The sequence below is a fragment of the Chinchilla lanigera genome, unplaced genomic scaffold (genome assembly GCF_000276665.1).
Source record: "Chinchilla lanigera isolate Chin_1 unplaced genomic scaffold, ChiLan1.0 scaffold00120, whole genome shotgun sequence".
In the NCBI taxonomy this organism is placed as follows: Eukaryota; Metazoa; Chordata; class Mammalia; order Rodentia; family Chinchillidae; genus Chinchilla; species Chinchilla lanigera.
Genome location: NW_004955521.1, coordinates 1,005,833 through 1,019,485, shown reverse-complemented (window position 1 = coordinate 1,019,485; position 13,653 = coordinate 1,005,833). Strand labels below are relative to the sequence as shown.

At 45.6% G+C, this 13,653-nt stretch overlaps 1 protein-coding gene across 2 annotated transcripts in view; it reads right to left on the bottom strand.

Annotated features, from left to right (window-relative positions):
• The window catches only part of Snx24 (sorting nexin 24), a 119,710-nt gene extending 106,577 nt beyond the window's left edge, over positions 1-13,133 (bottom strand). Inside the window, exon 1 of one of the 2 annotated variants that reach the window (XM_013507084.1) lies at positions 13,077-13,133. Coding sequence is in view for 1 of the 2 variants with exons in the window: in XM_013507083.1 (XP_013362537.1) it covers positions 12,418-12,447 (30 nt within the window). In the remaining variant the exon portion in view is untranslated. Of the gene's footprint in view, positions 1-12,417; positions 12,472-13,076 lie in introns of those variants that run through there. The other variant, XM_013507083.1, reaches the window with a different exon arrangement.
• Between the last annotated feature and the right edge of the window lie 520 nt (positions 13,134-13,653).

The window sequence follows — 13,653 nt, the reverse complement described above, 5'->3', positions numbered from 1 at the left end:
TTTTCTTATTCTCTTAATGGTTTGAGCAATCTTTCATTCTTACATCTGGCAATCTGAGCAATGTAGTTGAGGATAGTGATATGTAATGTAGCAACCACTGTTGATTCTTATTACTTTGTCCTGAGACCCTGTATCACTTTGAATTTCTTGCTTTGATTTATTTATGTTCGTAATACTGGTATGCTGCTACTGTTCTATTTTTTTGTTTGTTTGTTTCTCACTTACTACTCTCTTTAAAATAAAAAAAAGAAAAATTTATAGCTGATTCTTTTGTATGCAACCAATTACTACATCTTCTAGCACTGCATAACCAGTATCAGTGTCAAACACTCTCCAAGAGGTGTTCGGAGTTTAAGGAGGCCAGGCCTTAGCATGAATCACTGTCATTCTTCTCATAGAATCAGCATTTCTAAACGCATATATAAGAAGCTGCTAAAGAGAGAGAGAAAGGCCATTCCAAGAGATTCTCATATTGATTTTTTTACCCCATATAAAGATATTCTCCTAGGTACATGATATATCATAATCACTTAATTTGTCTAACTGCTTTAAAGAGAACAATGGATTCAAGAAAAGGTGTTGACCTGCAAAAATATAATCATTTTGCAAGGTGTTTTTTCTTGTTTGTATGGGTTGCACTCCCTAAGTAACACGACAAGTGTGGTCTATACAGAGATACTGAAAATGCAAAGCTCTAATTCACGCCATTCCCAGGAGCTTATGCTAAATCTAACACAGCTAACATCTGCGAACTCTCCCCTGCTCCAGGCACAGGGAGGACAGACCCTTGCTTCCAGCCTAACCCATACACCTAAGTATCAGACATGCACAATCAAAGCACTTCTATCACCTGGGCACAATTATTTTTTTTCCTGTCCATAGATAATACAGCACTGAATCACTCACCAAACACATCTGCGTGGGCCACTGCACAAAGAATTAAAGGCAATTTTAACACAGAGTTCCTTCCTATGCAAGAATCTCAAGATGAATACCTCCCAACACAATCAGCTCCATCACCTGCTAAGTACCCTACTCCTCACCAGGGCTTCCTTTTTCAGACTACAATTCGTATGAACACACACCAAACACTTCCAGAGAGGCAAGCTGCTTGGGCTCGGGGGCATACGTGTGTAAATACAGTGGAGAGCACGAAAGAAAAGCTGCTATCAGTTTGAGCGTGGAACTTTTCATGGGATGTATGAAGTCTGCTGAAAAAATACACATTGCCACTGATCCCTCTCAAAACACTCCCTCACCTCAAACACCCACCACCCCCCCGCCACTTCCTGCGGTAGTGCACAAGTCCTTCTGTATCTTCAGTTGTGCCATCCTGGCGGCCTCCATGTCCTGAACTGACCCTAAACATTTACTTTTCCTGGTCATTTTGACTTTGGAGAAGAGCCAGAAGTGGCACAGTACTAGGTCCGGTGAGTAAGGTGGATGAGGACACACTGTGACTTTTTCTTTTTGAGATGGGGTCTTGCTATATAGCTCACGCTGTCCTCAAAGTAGCAGTGATACTCCTGCCTCAGCCTCCCAATTGCTGGGATTACCACTGGGTTACTTGTATTTGACAGAAAGTGTCATTAACATTGTGAACTGATTCAGACATCGAGGCAGTCACGACAGCGAAACTAAAGATACTCGAAAAAGAGGACTTCCAAGGCTGCTTCAGAAAGGGGCACGGATGACGGGGTAAGTATGTTGGGGGTACGGGGAGCACTTCGAGAGGTCTCATATCAGTGTTTACTATTGTAATAATGTTTTAAGTTCAAACATTCATCACATTTTTGTTTATACCCAAGAATAAATCAATTTCAAAAGACACATATGAAAACCAGAAATTAAAAATGTGCAAGGATGATTATTTCTCAACTAATACATAGACATAAATTGTACCAATATGATTTAACACCATGACACCAAACCAAAACTAAAATATGACTTTTAAAAGGGAAAAAGTAACTGGGTGGTGCACACTTACAATCTAGGCACTTGGAAGGCTGAGGCAGGAGGATGACTATGAATTTGAGGTCAGCCTGGGCTACACAGTGAGACTCTGTCCCCCAAAAAACAAAAAACAAATTGAAATAAATGGGACACACATGTTTAAACACAGCATTGTTTGCCTGGTGTGAGAAACAAAAAAATGTAAATAAGGACCAAAATGTATAATAGAGATTGGGAAATGGGAAGAAAATGTTTAAATGAGAAGGGGCACAGGGCGGGGGGCAGGGGGACGTCGAGAAAAAGAATAGGAGAAATGGAAACAAAGCTTTTGTAAATAAGGAGGGGAAGAAGGGTTCAGCGGGGGAGGGGAATGGGAAAAGAAGAAGCTTGGTGGCGCACGCCTATAATCCCAGTGCTCAGAAGGCTGAGGCAGGAGGATTGCCAACAGTTTGAGGCCAGTCCAGACTACATAGTGAGTTCAAGGCCAGGATAAACTACATAGTAAGACCTTGTTTCCAAACAAGGAAAAAAAAGTACAATTTTTTAAAAAAGAATGATGAGCCATTCATATCATGTCTGAAAAGATTAACATGAAATCACACTGTTAATCTTGTTAACAAATAAAAAGCAGCAGGCTATTCAAAAAGTATGGTTTTCCATCACGTAATGGTTAGCACTCTGGACTCTGAAAAAGTATGGTTTTGTTCCATTTAGTAAATACACATGCATAGTACTATGCACCCATGCATGCCCCATTCTTAACAAATAAAGCTGGGGGGAAAAAGCCAAAATGTCTGTCTCAGGAGTACACATTTTTTTCCTTCTTTGCAAAACTTTTCAGGTTTTCTCTTTCGATTTTTCTACATCACACATGTATAGGTCAAATCATTTTTTAAAGTTTTGAGTGAAAACATTGTATAATAAGGAAAGAGAATCAAAACCCTGAGCTGTAAGTATCTGACGATTATTTGCCAGGAAGACAGAAAGCCACTCCGAGCTCGCTGCTTTCCCACTGCCTGTCACCGCGGTGACAGGCACCTCTTCTGTCCTGCGGCTCTCCTTCCATGAGGCATCGTGCACGACTCCGTCACCAGCATTTCTTCCCAAGCCTGCCAGCACATCTGCAACTGGGCTTGCAGAACCGTCCAAATGCCGTCCGTCTTCAGGGTGAGACTCTCTGTGGGTCGAAGTCTTTGTCTGCGTCTCTCTTTCCACGGGGTGAATCTGGTTCTTGAAGCAGACAACTGCACCCTCTTCTCTGCCCACCTCGCTGCCTGCTTCTCTACCCGAGTGTGACTTCCAGGTATGGAATCAGAGTGCTCCCCTGGAGCGAAGCCCGGCTCACCACGGCCAGGCAGAGGTTCTCAGATACAGTGTGGCCGCGTGCTGTCTGCTCTCTGTACCCTTCCACTCCACCGGCTGTTTCTTGTTTTCCAAATCCTTACTCCTTTCCTTCCCCGGCCTAGAAAGATGGCAGTGAAGCCTGCATATGATGCCCTGCCCAAGTTCCCCAGCTCTGGACATGTTCTCAAGACTCAGAGGGCCACCTGCCCCCGCCACAGGGCAGAGCAAACACTCGCACCCATGCTGGGAAGGATGGAGGCAGCAGGTCACTAGGAAGAGATCTGGGAGGGATCAGTCATGACAATGTGACACATGAAGTCAGATCCTTCTAAGGGTGTTTTGCTATTTCATATATAGGAACAGTTCACGGCCCTGAGGCATGAACCGTATGGCAGGGTCTGGGTGTGGAAAGACACTGGCCTCTCTTGGCTACTGTGCAGAAATACCCTCACGGACAGGTGAAGATTTATCTCTGTTTGGGGATTTTTTCTGAGTAAAATTATTACATCAATTACTTTCTTAATACTTAAACAGCCAGGCATGGTAGAGCATGCCTATAATCCCATTCGGGAGGCTGAGGACTGCTGTGAGTCGAGGCCAGCTGGGCTACATAGTGAGTTCAAGGCCAGCCTGAACTACACAGAGACCCTGTTTCAAAAACAAAAACAAGAAAAAACTTAACCCTGAGTTAAATTACTCTTCAAATCTCTTTAGTATGATTTCTGAAAAACAGTAAAATTTTAATGATTCATTCTTCTGCCTATCAAACACTACACCAAACACCGCAGCAGCAAGGCCAGCAAAGCCCTCTCACCGCCCTGTTGCTCAGGTCTCGTTCTGCTTGCAGATATGAGCCCCAAATGAGCTCTGTACTTTTCCTTATTCAAAGATATTCCCACTTCATTAACACAATTCTTTATTTTCTACTTCTTTGTTAGTGCCAAGAAGAAATTCCAAGCTTTAGAAGATTCAAATGACTTATATCTAAATCAGACCTGGACGCTGTCCTCCCAACACGCCGATTTACATGAAATCGCTTAGAGTTTCTCTGCCTCCGCAAAACGCGGGTGCCACTGCCCATCAGGCCAGGTCTGCCTCTCTGCACAAACAGTCCAAAACAGTTTTCCTGATCTCTCTCAACTTGAAGTGTTGTCAATATATGGATTGTCCTGCTTTCTAATTCAGTGAAAAATCTAGTTTTCCATTAGTCTCTGCCTTTCTAATTTTCGATACAGCTTTACTAAATGTAATTATTAAAGGCAGATTCAAGAAAGCAATTACTGAGCTACTGGTTTGTATCTCTGAAGTCTTAATAAGCGGCAAAAAGTTGTAATTGCACTAAGAGCATAAAATAAATTTTTCTACAGATGAGTCATACACACCCTTGAATTTGTACATGAGGAGACATATTTAAAAGAGTACATAAAAATTCCCCCTTAGATCACAAGTTTTAACCTCACTTACACTTTACTCAGAGGTTGTGCAGTCCATGCTACAGAGCAGGAAACCACATTCCAGAAAGACCACATTCTGCTGTTTCTGTAGCACTCTGTGACTTTGGTAACCACTTAAATCTTCTTTCTATCAGTAAATATGTGAGCATAATAGAGTAGATGGTCCCCACACACTCTCTGAGCACTAAAAGTCTATGAAATATTTATTCAATTCCAAACGTATGCTAGGCTTTCACTAGACATGGTTTCAAGAGGCTTCCCATTTAGTAATGAAAAGACAATTAATTATAACTATATAATTATAATTAACTATAAGGCAATATATGAAAATGCTATCCCAATGATATAAACCAAATCACCTTTGCAAAAAGGCCTCAGGAACAGCTTTACATGTAAATGGAGGATGTTTCTGTCCGTCAGTCAAATGACAGCATTTGGATTTTTTCCTTTTCGGTTTCTGAGACAGGGCCTCTCACTGTGTACTCCAGGCAGTCCTTGACTTACTATGTAGCCCACATTGGCTTGAACTCACAGCAATCCTCCTGTCTCAGACTCCCTCGTGCTGGGATTATAGGTATGCACCACCACACCTGATTTAGAATCTGGTTTTCTAGCTCTGGGCAAACAGGTCAGGGTTCATTCTATGTTCACCTAACATTCATGTAAGGTGTTCAGCAAACTAAATGGAGCTGAACAGAATTGTGGCCACCTCCGCTCCAGATTCACAGGTTGAAGCCCTAACTCCCGGCGGGGCTGTATATACAGGAAGAGTTCCTGAGGAGTAATCAAAGCTGAACAGGAAATGAGGATGGGGCTCCAACCCAATAGGACCTGTGTCCTTGTAGGGGGAAGAAGAGACCAAAGATCTACTTTCTGTGGGACTTCTACCTCTCAGAACTCTGCGAAAATAAATTTCTGCTGCTTAAGTTTACGGCATCTTCTTAGGGCAGCCTGAGCTGACTAGTACAGTCCCCAGTCTAAGATGTCTTTGAAACATTTCATAATCACGTGACATTCACTTAATCATCCTTATCTGAATGGTGTGCTATTTAGTAGCTCATGAGGGGCACAAGGTACAATCTATTATCATCATTTTATTGATGAGAAGATCAATGAGGATCCAAAACCTAAAGGACTTCCCCGAAGCCTCCCAGCAGGCTGGTAGTCATCCTCCAGGAAGCTGCCCTGGCTGCCTGTCCTGACTTGTAACTACTGACTGAGGCTAGAGAAGCCAGCTTCCCAAGCACCTTTTCTCTCACCAGAAGTCTTCACTGCCCCCAGTGACTTGTCTTTGTTTATCAGCACATTCAAAATAGCACCTATCATCTGCCTCGATCGCCAGGGAGTGCAGCAGCCACTTCTGTCGACGTTTATCTCGCTATTACATAAAGAATGTAGCTTCCAGGTTCTGCATTAACGAATTTTTGGCAGGGTCCTTACCCCAAAGACTACAAATTTATGAGGAACAAATCACCATCACCGCAGTCTGAAGACATATCTGCAAACTGAAGACCACACCACAGTGGTTTTCCTCAAATCCTTCTTTAATGTCAGAAAACCAAATCGAGCAAGGAAAGAAGGGAAACAGAACCAAGCAAGCAAACGAGCATGCTTATTTCCTTATCTTTCAAGGATGTTAAAAACCCGTGTCCTAGGTTCGCTCTAAATCACTCCTCACGGTTTGCTGTGCTCAGTTCTGGACTCTCCGTTCAAGAGGACTGTCACTGAGGTCACCTTCTCCACGAAACAGCCCAGGCAGGCCCAGGGCTCCTCTCCAACAGAATGTAAAGAACAAGGAGTGTCCACACTGAAGGAGCGAGCCGTGGTGACATTTCACAGATCTAGGAACAGAATTCAGAGCACTAGTGAATTTTCTGGACAGTCTGAGCTCAAAAACACTCAGGACAATGTTCCATGCAAGCACAACGAGCCCACAGCCTAAAGCACCTGCCAGATAAGGCTGGTACGGTGTCCAGGCAGCTTCTGGAAGAAAAGGTTCCTCCACAACCCAGGCTGAGCCAGAGCCATGCTGTGGGAAAGCAGGTGACTCGGCACTGTTCATAAACAGCATCTTTCTTTAAAGCGAGGCAGGGCAGGGTGTCAGCAAGAGAGAAATGACACAGAATTCAAAGGCAGAACATTAAAGATAAAGGCCTCAGATTGACCATGCAATGTTGACCCTTTGAAAAGACACAGAATAAAAAATTCTGAAATACAAAACCATGGAATATTCTAAATAGAAAGTTTAAAACAGTCACAGTAAAGAACTGAGCTGCACATGGGCGGCTAAGGCAGGAAGCTCTTGAGTTCAAGGCCACCCTGAGCAACATAGAAGCCCTAGTTTCAAAACCACAGAAAGAGCCTTGCATGGTGGCACACACCTGGAATCCCAGCACTTGGGAGGCTGAGGCAGGAGGATGATTTTGAGTTCGAGGCCAGCCTGGGCTACAAAGTAAGCTCACACCAGCCTGAACTGCATAGTGAGACCCTGTCTCAAAAAGACAAATAAATAAATAAATAAATAAACCACAGAAAGAAAACACAGACAAGAAAACTGAAAAACAGTTAAGTTCTGGCAGGCCCCCAAATGAGGCTTAGACAAGGACAGGGTGTGTACCAGAGGAAGCCGACTGCACAGAGGTGCTGACAACAATCAGCAGAGAGTCAGCCGCCCTGGAAACAGAGTCCGGACACGCTTGCCTCCTGCAGTCAGGAGGGATCCATCCGCATGCTCAGACCCTGACTAGTACTAAGCAAACAGAAGCCAGACTCGGTGGAAAGTGTCGGGGTTCTGTCCTAATTCCCTCGGTAAGTGGCAGCGCCAGGTTGGGTGATACCATCTTCTCCATGCTGGCTCTGGCTGCTTTATTTGTTCATTTAGTAAAAATATATCCATCAATTCTGCTGTGAACATGTGCTCCACCTGGTAACTGGAGGACCTAGGTCGGGAGCTTAACGGATGCCGAGGGGAAGGAGCGGAGAGAGCCCTGAACCGCTCTGCAGGGAGGGTGGGGAGAGCACAGCTGAGCTCACACAAGTCCCAGGCCCTTGAGGATCACACCAGGCCGACTAGGCTGGGCCTCCCAAGCCACGCCACCAACTGCGTCCACCTCCGGAGCAGAGGACCTTGCAGGGACTGCGTGGGAACTGCCTGAGCCGGTGGACCTGGACAACGGTCCTGGAGCGCCCGGACTGCAGGGAAGCCGCAGCCCGGAGAGGTGGGCAGCAGCGGGCGGGATGGACAGTTTGGGAAGAGAGACAGAGCTCTGTGCTGGAGCTCACGGTTGGAGGGAGGCGCCGGCTCCTCCACCGGGTGAGCGCTGAGTGCAGAGGTGGCTGAGGCTGAGAGGAGAAAGACGGGTGCCTGCGCCTGTGTGTTTTGTAATTGCATGATATCAACTCACATAACAATTAGAAAGCTAGGCCTGCGCTGTTTAAGAAGAGGTTGGCATTTTAAGAGGAGGTCCTAGGGCCTTTTAATAGCCTTCTCATTCGCTGGGCGCAGTGGCCCAGGCCTATAATCCCTGCACACGCTGGCCCCAAACTCAAGGCGATCCTGCTGGCTCAGCCTCCTGAGTGCTGAGATTACAGGCCTGTGCCACCACAGTCAGGAAGGTTTTTTTGTTTTGTTTTTGTTTTTGAGACAGGATCTTACTAAATGGCTAATTTGCTCAGGCTGGGCCTGAATTTATAATGCTACTATTTCAACCACCCAGACTGCTGGGATTACAGGCCTGTGCCCCATATTCTTAGAATTTCAGTCCTGAAATGAACAGGGAAAAATTTAAAAATAAAAGAGAGCAGACATGGGTTTGTGAAAGGAGAAGCAGCCTGCACTGACGCCCACATGACTGTCTTGGAGCGGGAGGTCTCAAGATGCGGGGACTGGAGGGCAAGTGTTTCCTAAGCCCTGAGAGCCACCTGGGAGGTGGTCTAAAGAACTCCCATTAGAGACTGCTACTCTATTTGATTGTTTTAAGTAAATTTCCTACTCTCAAAATAAACTTGATCGCTGATAAATTTTAACTTCTCAAGCTCCCTTCATGACACTCTTCCCACCGATAATGAAGTGAGGGTTCACTCTTCACAGAGTAAACTGAACTCCATCTGCACCGACGGTCGACGAGCTCTCCGCCCACTCTGGCCTGCAAGCTGCGCCCTTGTCAGTGAGAAACACGCCCTAGTACAGACTGCCCTGGCAGTCTGTGGAAGACAGCAATGAAGTGCGATCTTGTCACTGTTACTGGCCCTGCCCGAAGCACTGCATCAGTCCTTCAGCAAGCACTATTAGGCACATTTCCGGGGCCAGTGGCACAATGCACAGCAGAAAGGACATGGTCTCTTCTCTAACAAGTCCCTCTGCCTCAGACCTCTCTTTTCTTCCTCTATTGCAGGAACACTGTTACAACAGATGTCTTTTTTGTTACCTCTCTTTCTGGACTAACAAACTTTTTTAATCATAGTTTTGGCAATGGATGGTGCCATAATTATTCTTTGTTGAAAACTAACGCTAACTACTAACCTATACAATCACAGCGCTAGGTAATTTTTCCCTCACATTACTTTAAACCATCTGTTCTATTCCTCACACATTACAGTATCATTTTCCCTCATGTTTATATGGGAAAGTGCCGGCTGCTACAGTATCCAATCAGTTACCCCAGGAGATGTCAGCTGTCAACCATGTCCACTGCAGCAACTTCCCTCTCCCCTCTCCGTGCCCACTCTGGGTGAGCTGTCAAGTTTCTAGTTTCTGACGTGCATTTACATCACTCAATGACACCTGACAGCAGTGAAAGGCCACAGAAAACTGCTTATTGATCAGAGCAAAACTAGTTGACGGAACAGATGAGGTTGTATCACAGAAATGCAGCCACACTCAGGTGATGACATTTCGCTCCCCGTACACAGCGCTTAATGGAATACAACTTCATTATATCATGCCACTCGTGCTTACCGCACCAAAGCCCTCTCCTGACTGTTTTGTCTATGTGGTGATGAGGACAATCTCTTTGTGCTGGTATCAAGGTGGCACTACCCTGATTTGTTCAAAACCACTTGCAAACTACTTGTGAATCTGTCCTGACAAATATATCAAGAGACACTGAGGTCTCAATCTTACAAAATCTAATTGTGCTGTTCCTTTTTGATAAAAAAAAGAAAAAAGAAAGAAAAGAATTACCATTTAGGGAGCTGTATCTGCTCAGTTGAAAACTTATGTGGGTATTTCTTCAATTCTTGTGGTACTGCCAGGGAAACAAAAATCTGATAACTTGAAATATAATCACAATTTACTTATAAATGGGTGAATTTAGTTATTTCTAAGAACTAAGATAGCAGATGAAGGCCCTCTGCATACAAAGTGCTCCTTTCAGGTGTGGAGAAAACAATGTACCCACCTCCCATTCCCACGGCTGGCTCACACTGACGGCCACAAAGTTACAAATCCATTCATGTCTTGACCAGACCTCATGACATCCAACTGACTTACATTTCGCCATGCTGTTCCCGCACGTAAGGAAGGGGAAAGGCACCAAACGGGGCCCTCTCCGGTCCCGGGTGAGCCGGGGCTGGAGCCCTGTCCCTGAGGGGTGCCCGGCTTTTTCTTTCCACCTTACTCCTCTTTTAAAGGGTTATTTCCCTCAAATGAAGAATTCCCACACCAACGGCACAATTTGGCCACATCTGCACCCCAGATAGATTTAAATCTTAAGACTTTCAGACTTTTTACTCCAATACGAAAGTTTTATGTCAGAACCAACTACGGAAAGCCAATATGCTGGCTATAAATAGTGAAGTATTTTTTTAAAATACTCACTTTTAAGTTATGTTTCTTGTTGATGGCACTGAGCTGGAAGTGGCTCAGACAGATCAGCGAAGCCACAGTGGAGAGTGCTTCAGGAGAGGCAGGAAAATGACACGGATTAAAAATGAGTGCAGAGAAAGTCACCTTCCCCCGCGTGAACCGGTGCTATTCACGTCCAGGCACCACTTAAATCGCCTCCTGGAGCGCTACTGGCCTGTCTCCAGGCCTGGCAAACAGGAAGATGGTATGCAGACTGAGCTGCAGTTCTGCTGCACTCCGGATCCTGCCCCTCCATGTACCATATAAGGCAAATAAGTCACTTAATAACCCCTCAGGCCTCACTTTCCTCTCTCCTAACAGCAGGTGAACCTGAAAGCTGAGAAGTAAACAGACTACATCTGTAAAATGTTTAGCACAGTATCCAGTAATACAAAAGCGTTTAATAAATGCTAGCTGTGGGGCTGGGGATTTAGCTCCGAGGCACAGCGCCTGCCTGGCAAGCGCAAGGTTGTGAGTTTGACTCCGGGTACCGAAAAAAAAAACAAAAACAAAAAAAATCCTATCTGTTACTATTCATTTCTTTCTTCTTAAGCAGACCTGAGGTAAAACAAAAAGAAAAAGAAAAAGAAAACAAACAAAAAAAAGGAAAAACAACACAAAACCAAAAGCCAGGGCAGAAGCAGCTCAAACCCACTCAGGTAGCCTGCTTGTCACCCAGTTCCGCCCACCTGCTGCTCTCTTCCTCCTCCCAGCTGTTAGGACAGTCCCTCAGGTCTGGAGCCCCTGGAAGCAAGAGGCCACTGCCTCCCACGTACGTGTCCCTAGGGTCCCGTCCAGGAGCACAGAGTGGGGTCAGTGAAAGGATGCAGGCACTCATCATTTGCCTTCTGAAGACCAGCCCAGCACAGGCCGAGCCTCATGGACCAGGTCTGTGTAGATACAAAGAAGGGACTGTCTCTTGTGGCTTCTGACCTTTAACTTACAGGCAGTAGCCTGAGTAATGAAAAGAAGTGTTTAAAAAACACGGCAGAAAAGTGCTCAGTGTGTTTATTTTAAAAATGTTAAATTCTAAACTGGGCACGGCTGGGCTTGGTGGTGCACGCCTGTAATCCTAACACTTGGGAGGCTGAGGCAGGAGGTTGCTGTGAGTTCAAGACCAGCCTGGGCTACAAAGTGAGCTCAAGGACAGCCTGAACTGCATAGCAAGACCCCGTCTCAAAAAAGACAAAAAAAAAACAAAAAAAACAACTAAACTGGGCATGGTGGCTCATGAGATCGAGGCCTGCCAAGGCTACAAAATGAGTTCGAGGCTAGTCTGAACCTGTATAATGAGACCCTGTCTCAAAAACACACACACACACACACACACACACACACAAAGTTAGATTCTTCAAGAAATACTCTGAGTGTCACTGTTTCCCCAGTCATATCATATAAAATGCTTCAGCTTTACTGTTTGTATTTTGAGATCACTAAAATAAAATCTTCCTTTTTAATCAGTCAGACCAAAATGTATGCCTCAGTACACTTGTAAATTCAATGCTTCTGAACTACAGACCACATACATTTATCTCACATGCTGTGTTCCAGGTCCAAATGGAAACTAAATAAAAAAGAACCAACCCAGACTTGCTCCGCTGCCCTACAATTAATAAGGCACACAATACTATTAAATACAGCCTTGTGAGGTGTGGAATGATGACAGGGCAGTGTGGGAGAACCCAGCACGACCAGGGGCAGAGCAAGTGCAGAGAGTGACCAGGCACCCGCTGCCCCTAGGCAGCCCCAGTTTACTGCTGTTATCTTGGCACAACTACTGACTTTCAAAAGCGCATCAGCTTGGAAAAGTTACACACTCACCCTAGGGAAGAAGAGGAGCGCCATACCCATGCAGGCCCTGCAGCCTTGGAGCTCTTCTTGTACACCTGAAGTGTTTGTAGATCACTGTTTTCATGCATTTCTTTTTCATACATATTCTCTGCCTGAATCTCAGCCACTGCTCTAACTCTGTTTCCAGGCCCTAATGTCGATGCTTAATTGTAGTTAAATGATTAATCCTGAGACATGGGCAACTCAATGGACTAGGATCCACCCACTAGGATAAAGTTAAGGCAGGGAGGTGGTGAATCCAGAGGTGAAATTCACTTGAGTTCCTCATCCAAAATATGGAAGTTGTAGTTACAAACGTAATCTTACAGATAGGAATAATATCTTGTGCTGGGATGCACAAAAGACCTTAAAACAGTGCTAAGATAATCTGGGCCGAAGTCTCCTCAGGTGTCTGAGGGGGAGCTGTGCTGCCCACAGAGAGAGCAGCAAGGGAGGAAACGGGCAGAGGCCAAGGCCAGTCCTGGGTGATCGCTGAATGCCCAGCCAAGAGAGACGATGATGAGCCTGTGGTGCCATTGGGAAACTGGGTAAATGAGGATGCTCACACAGAGCTTTGTCTTAGTCACTTTCTCCTTGCTGGGACAAAATACCTACACCCACAAAGGGAAGAGGGGCTTATTTTGGCTCACATTTCAGTCCGCTGTCAACTGGTTCCAAGGCGGGACAGCAGCCAGAGGGGCCTAGTGGACAGAAAGTAGAGAAGTGAAGGAAGGACCCTGGAAGGGAGATGCACCCCCTCCTCCAGCCACACCCCAGTGACCACCTCTTCTGACCTGGCCCCTGCTCTGAACAGCAAGCCAGCCACATCCCCCACGATCTGGGCACCCCGTACAACCCCTCCTATGCACAAGAGGCTCCCGGCGGACATCCGGACATGAACCATAACACCTAAAGCCACAGTAGACAAAACAATAGTGAAAAATACAAAATGGAGATGAGAAAACCACCTTGTGGAACTCCTAAATTTAGGCCTTTACAAGATATGGACAGTGGGACACTCTTTAAGGAACAAGACCAGACGGAGTGATTCCCTGTGAGCCACTCTGCAGGAGGAGACTAGGAGCAGGCATCTACCCAGAAGCCGAGACACACAGAAGCAGACACACACCAAGACACATCCAAAGGGGAGGATGAAGGGCCAGGACGCTGGAAGACTGGCCTGAGTGTGGAGCTCTGTGCTGGAGGGCTTCCCTGGCATATGTGAAG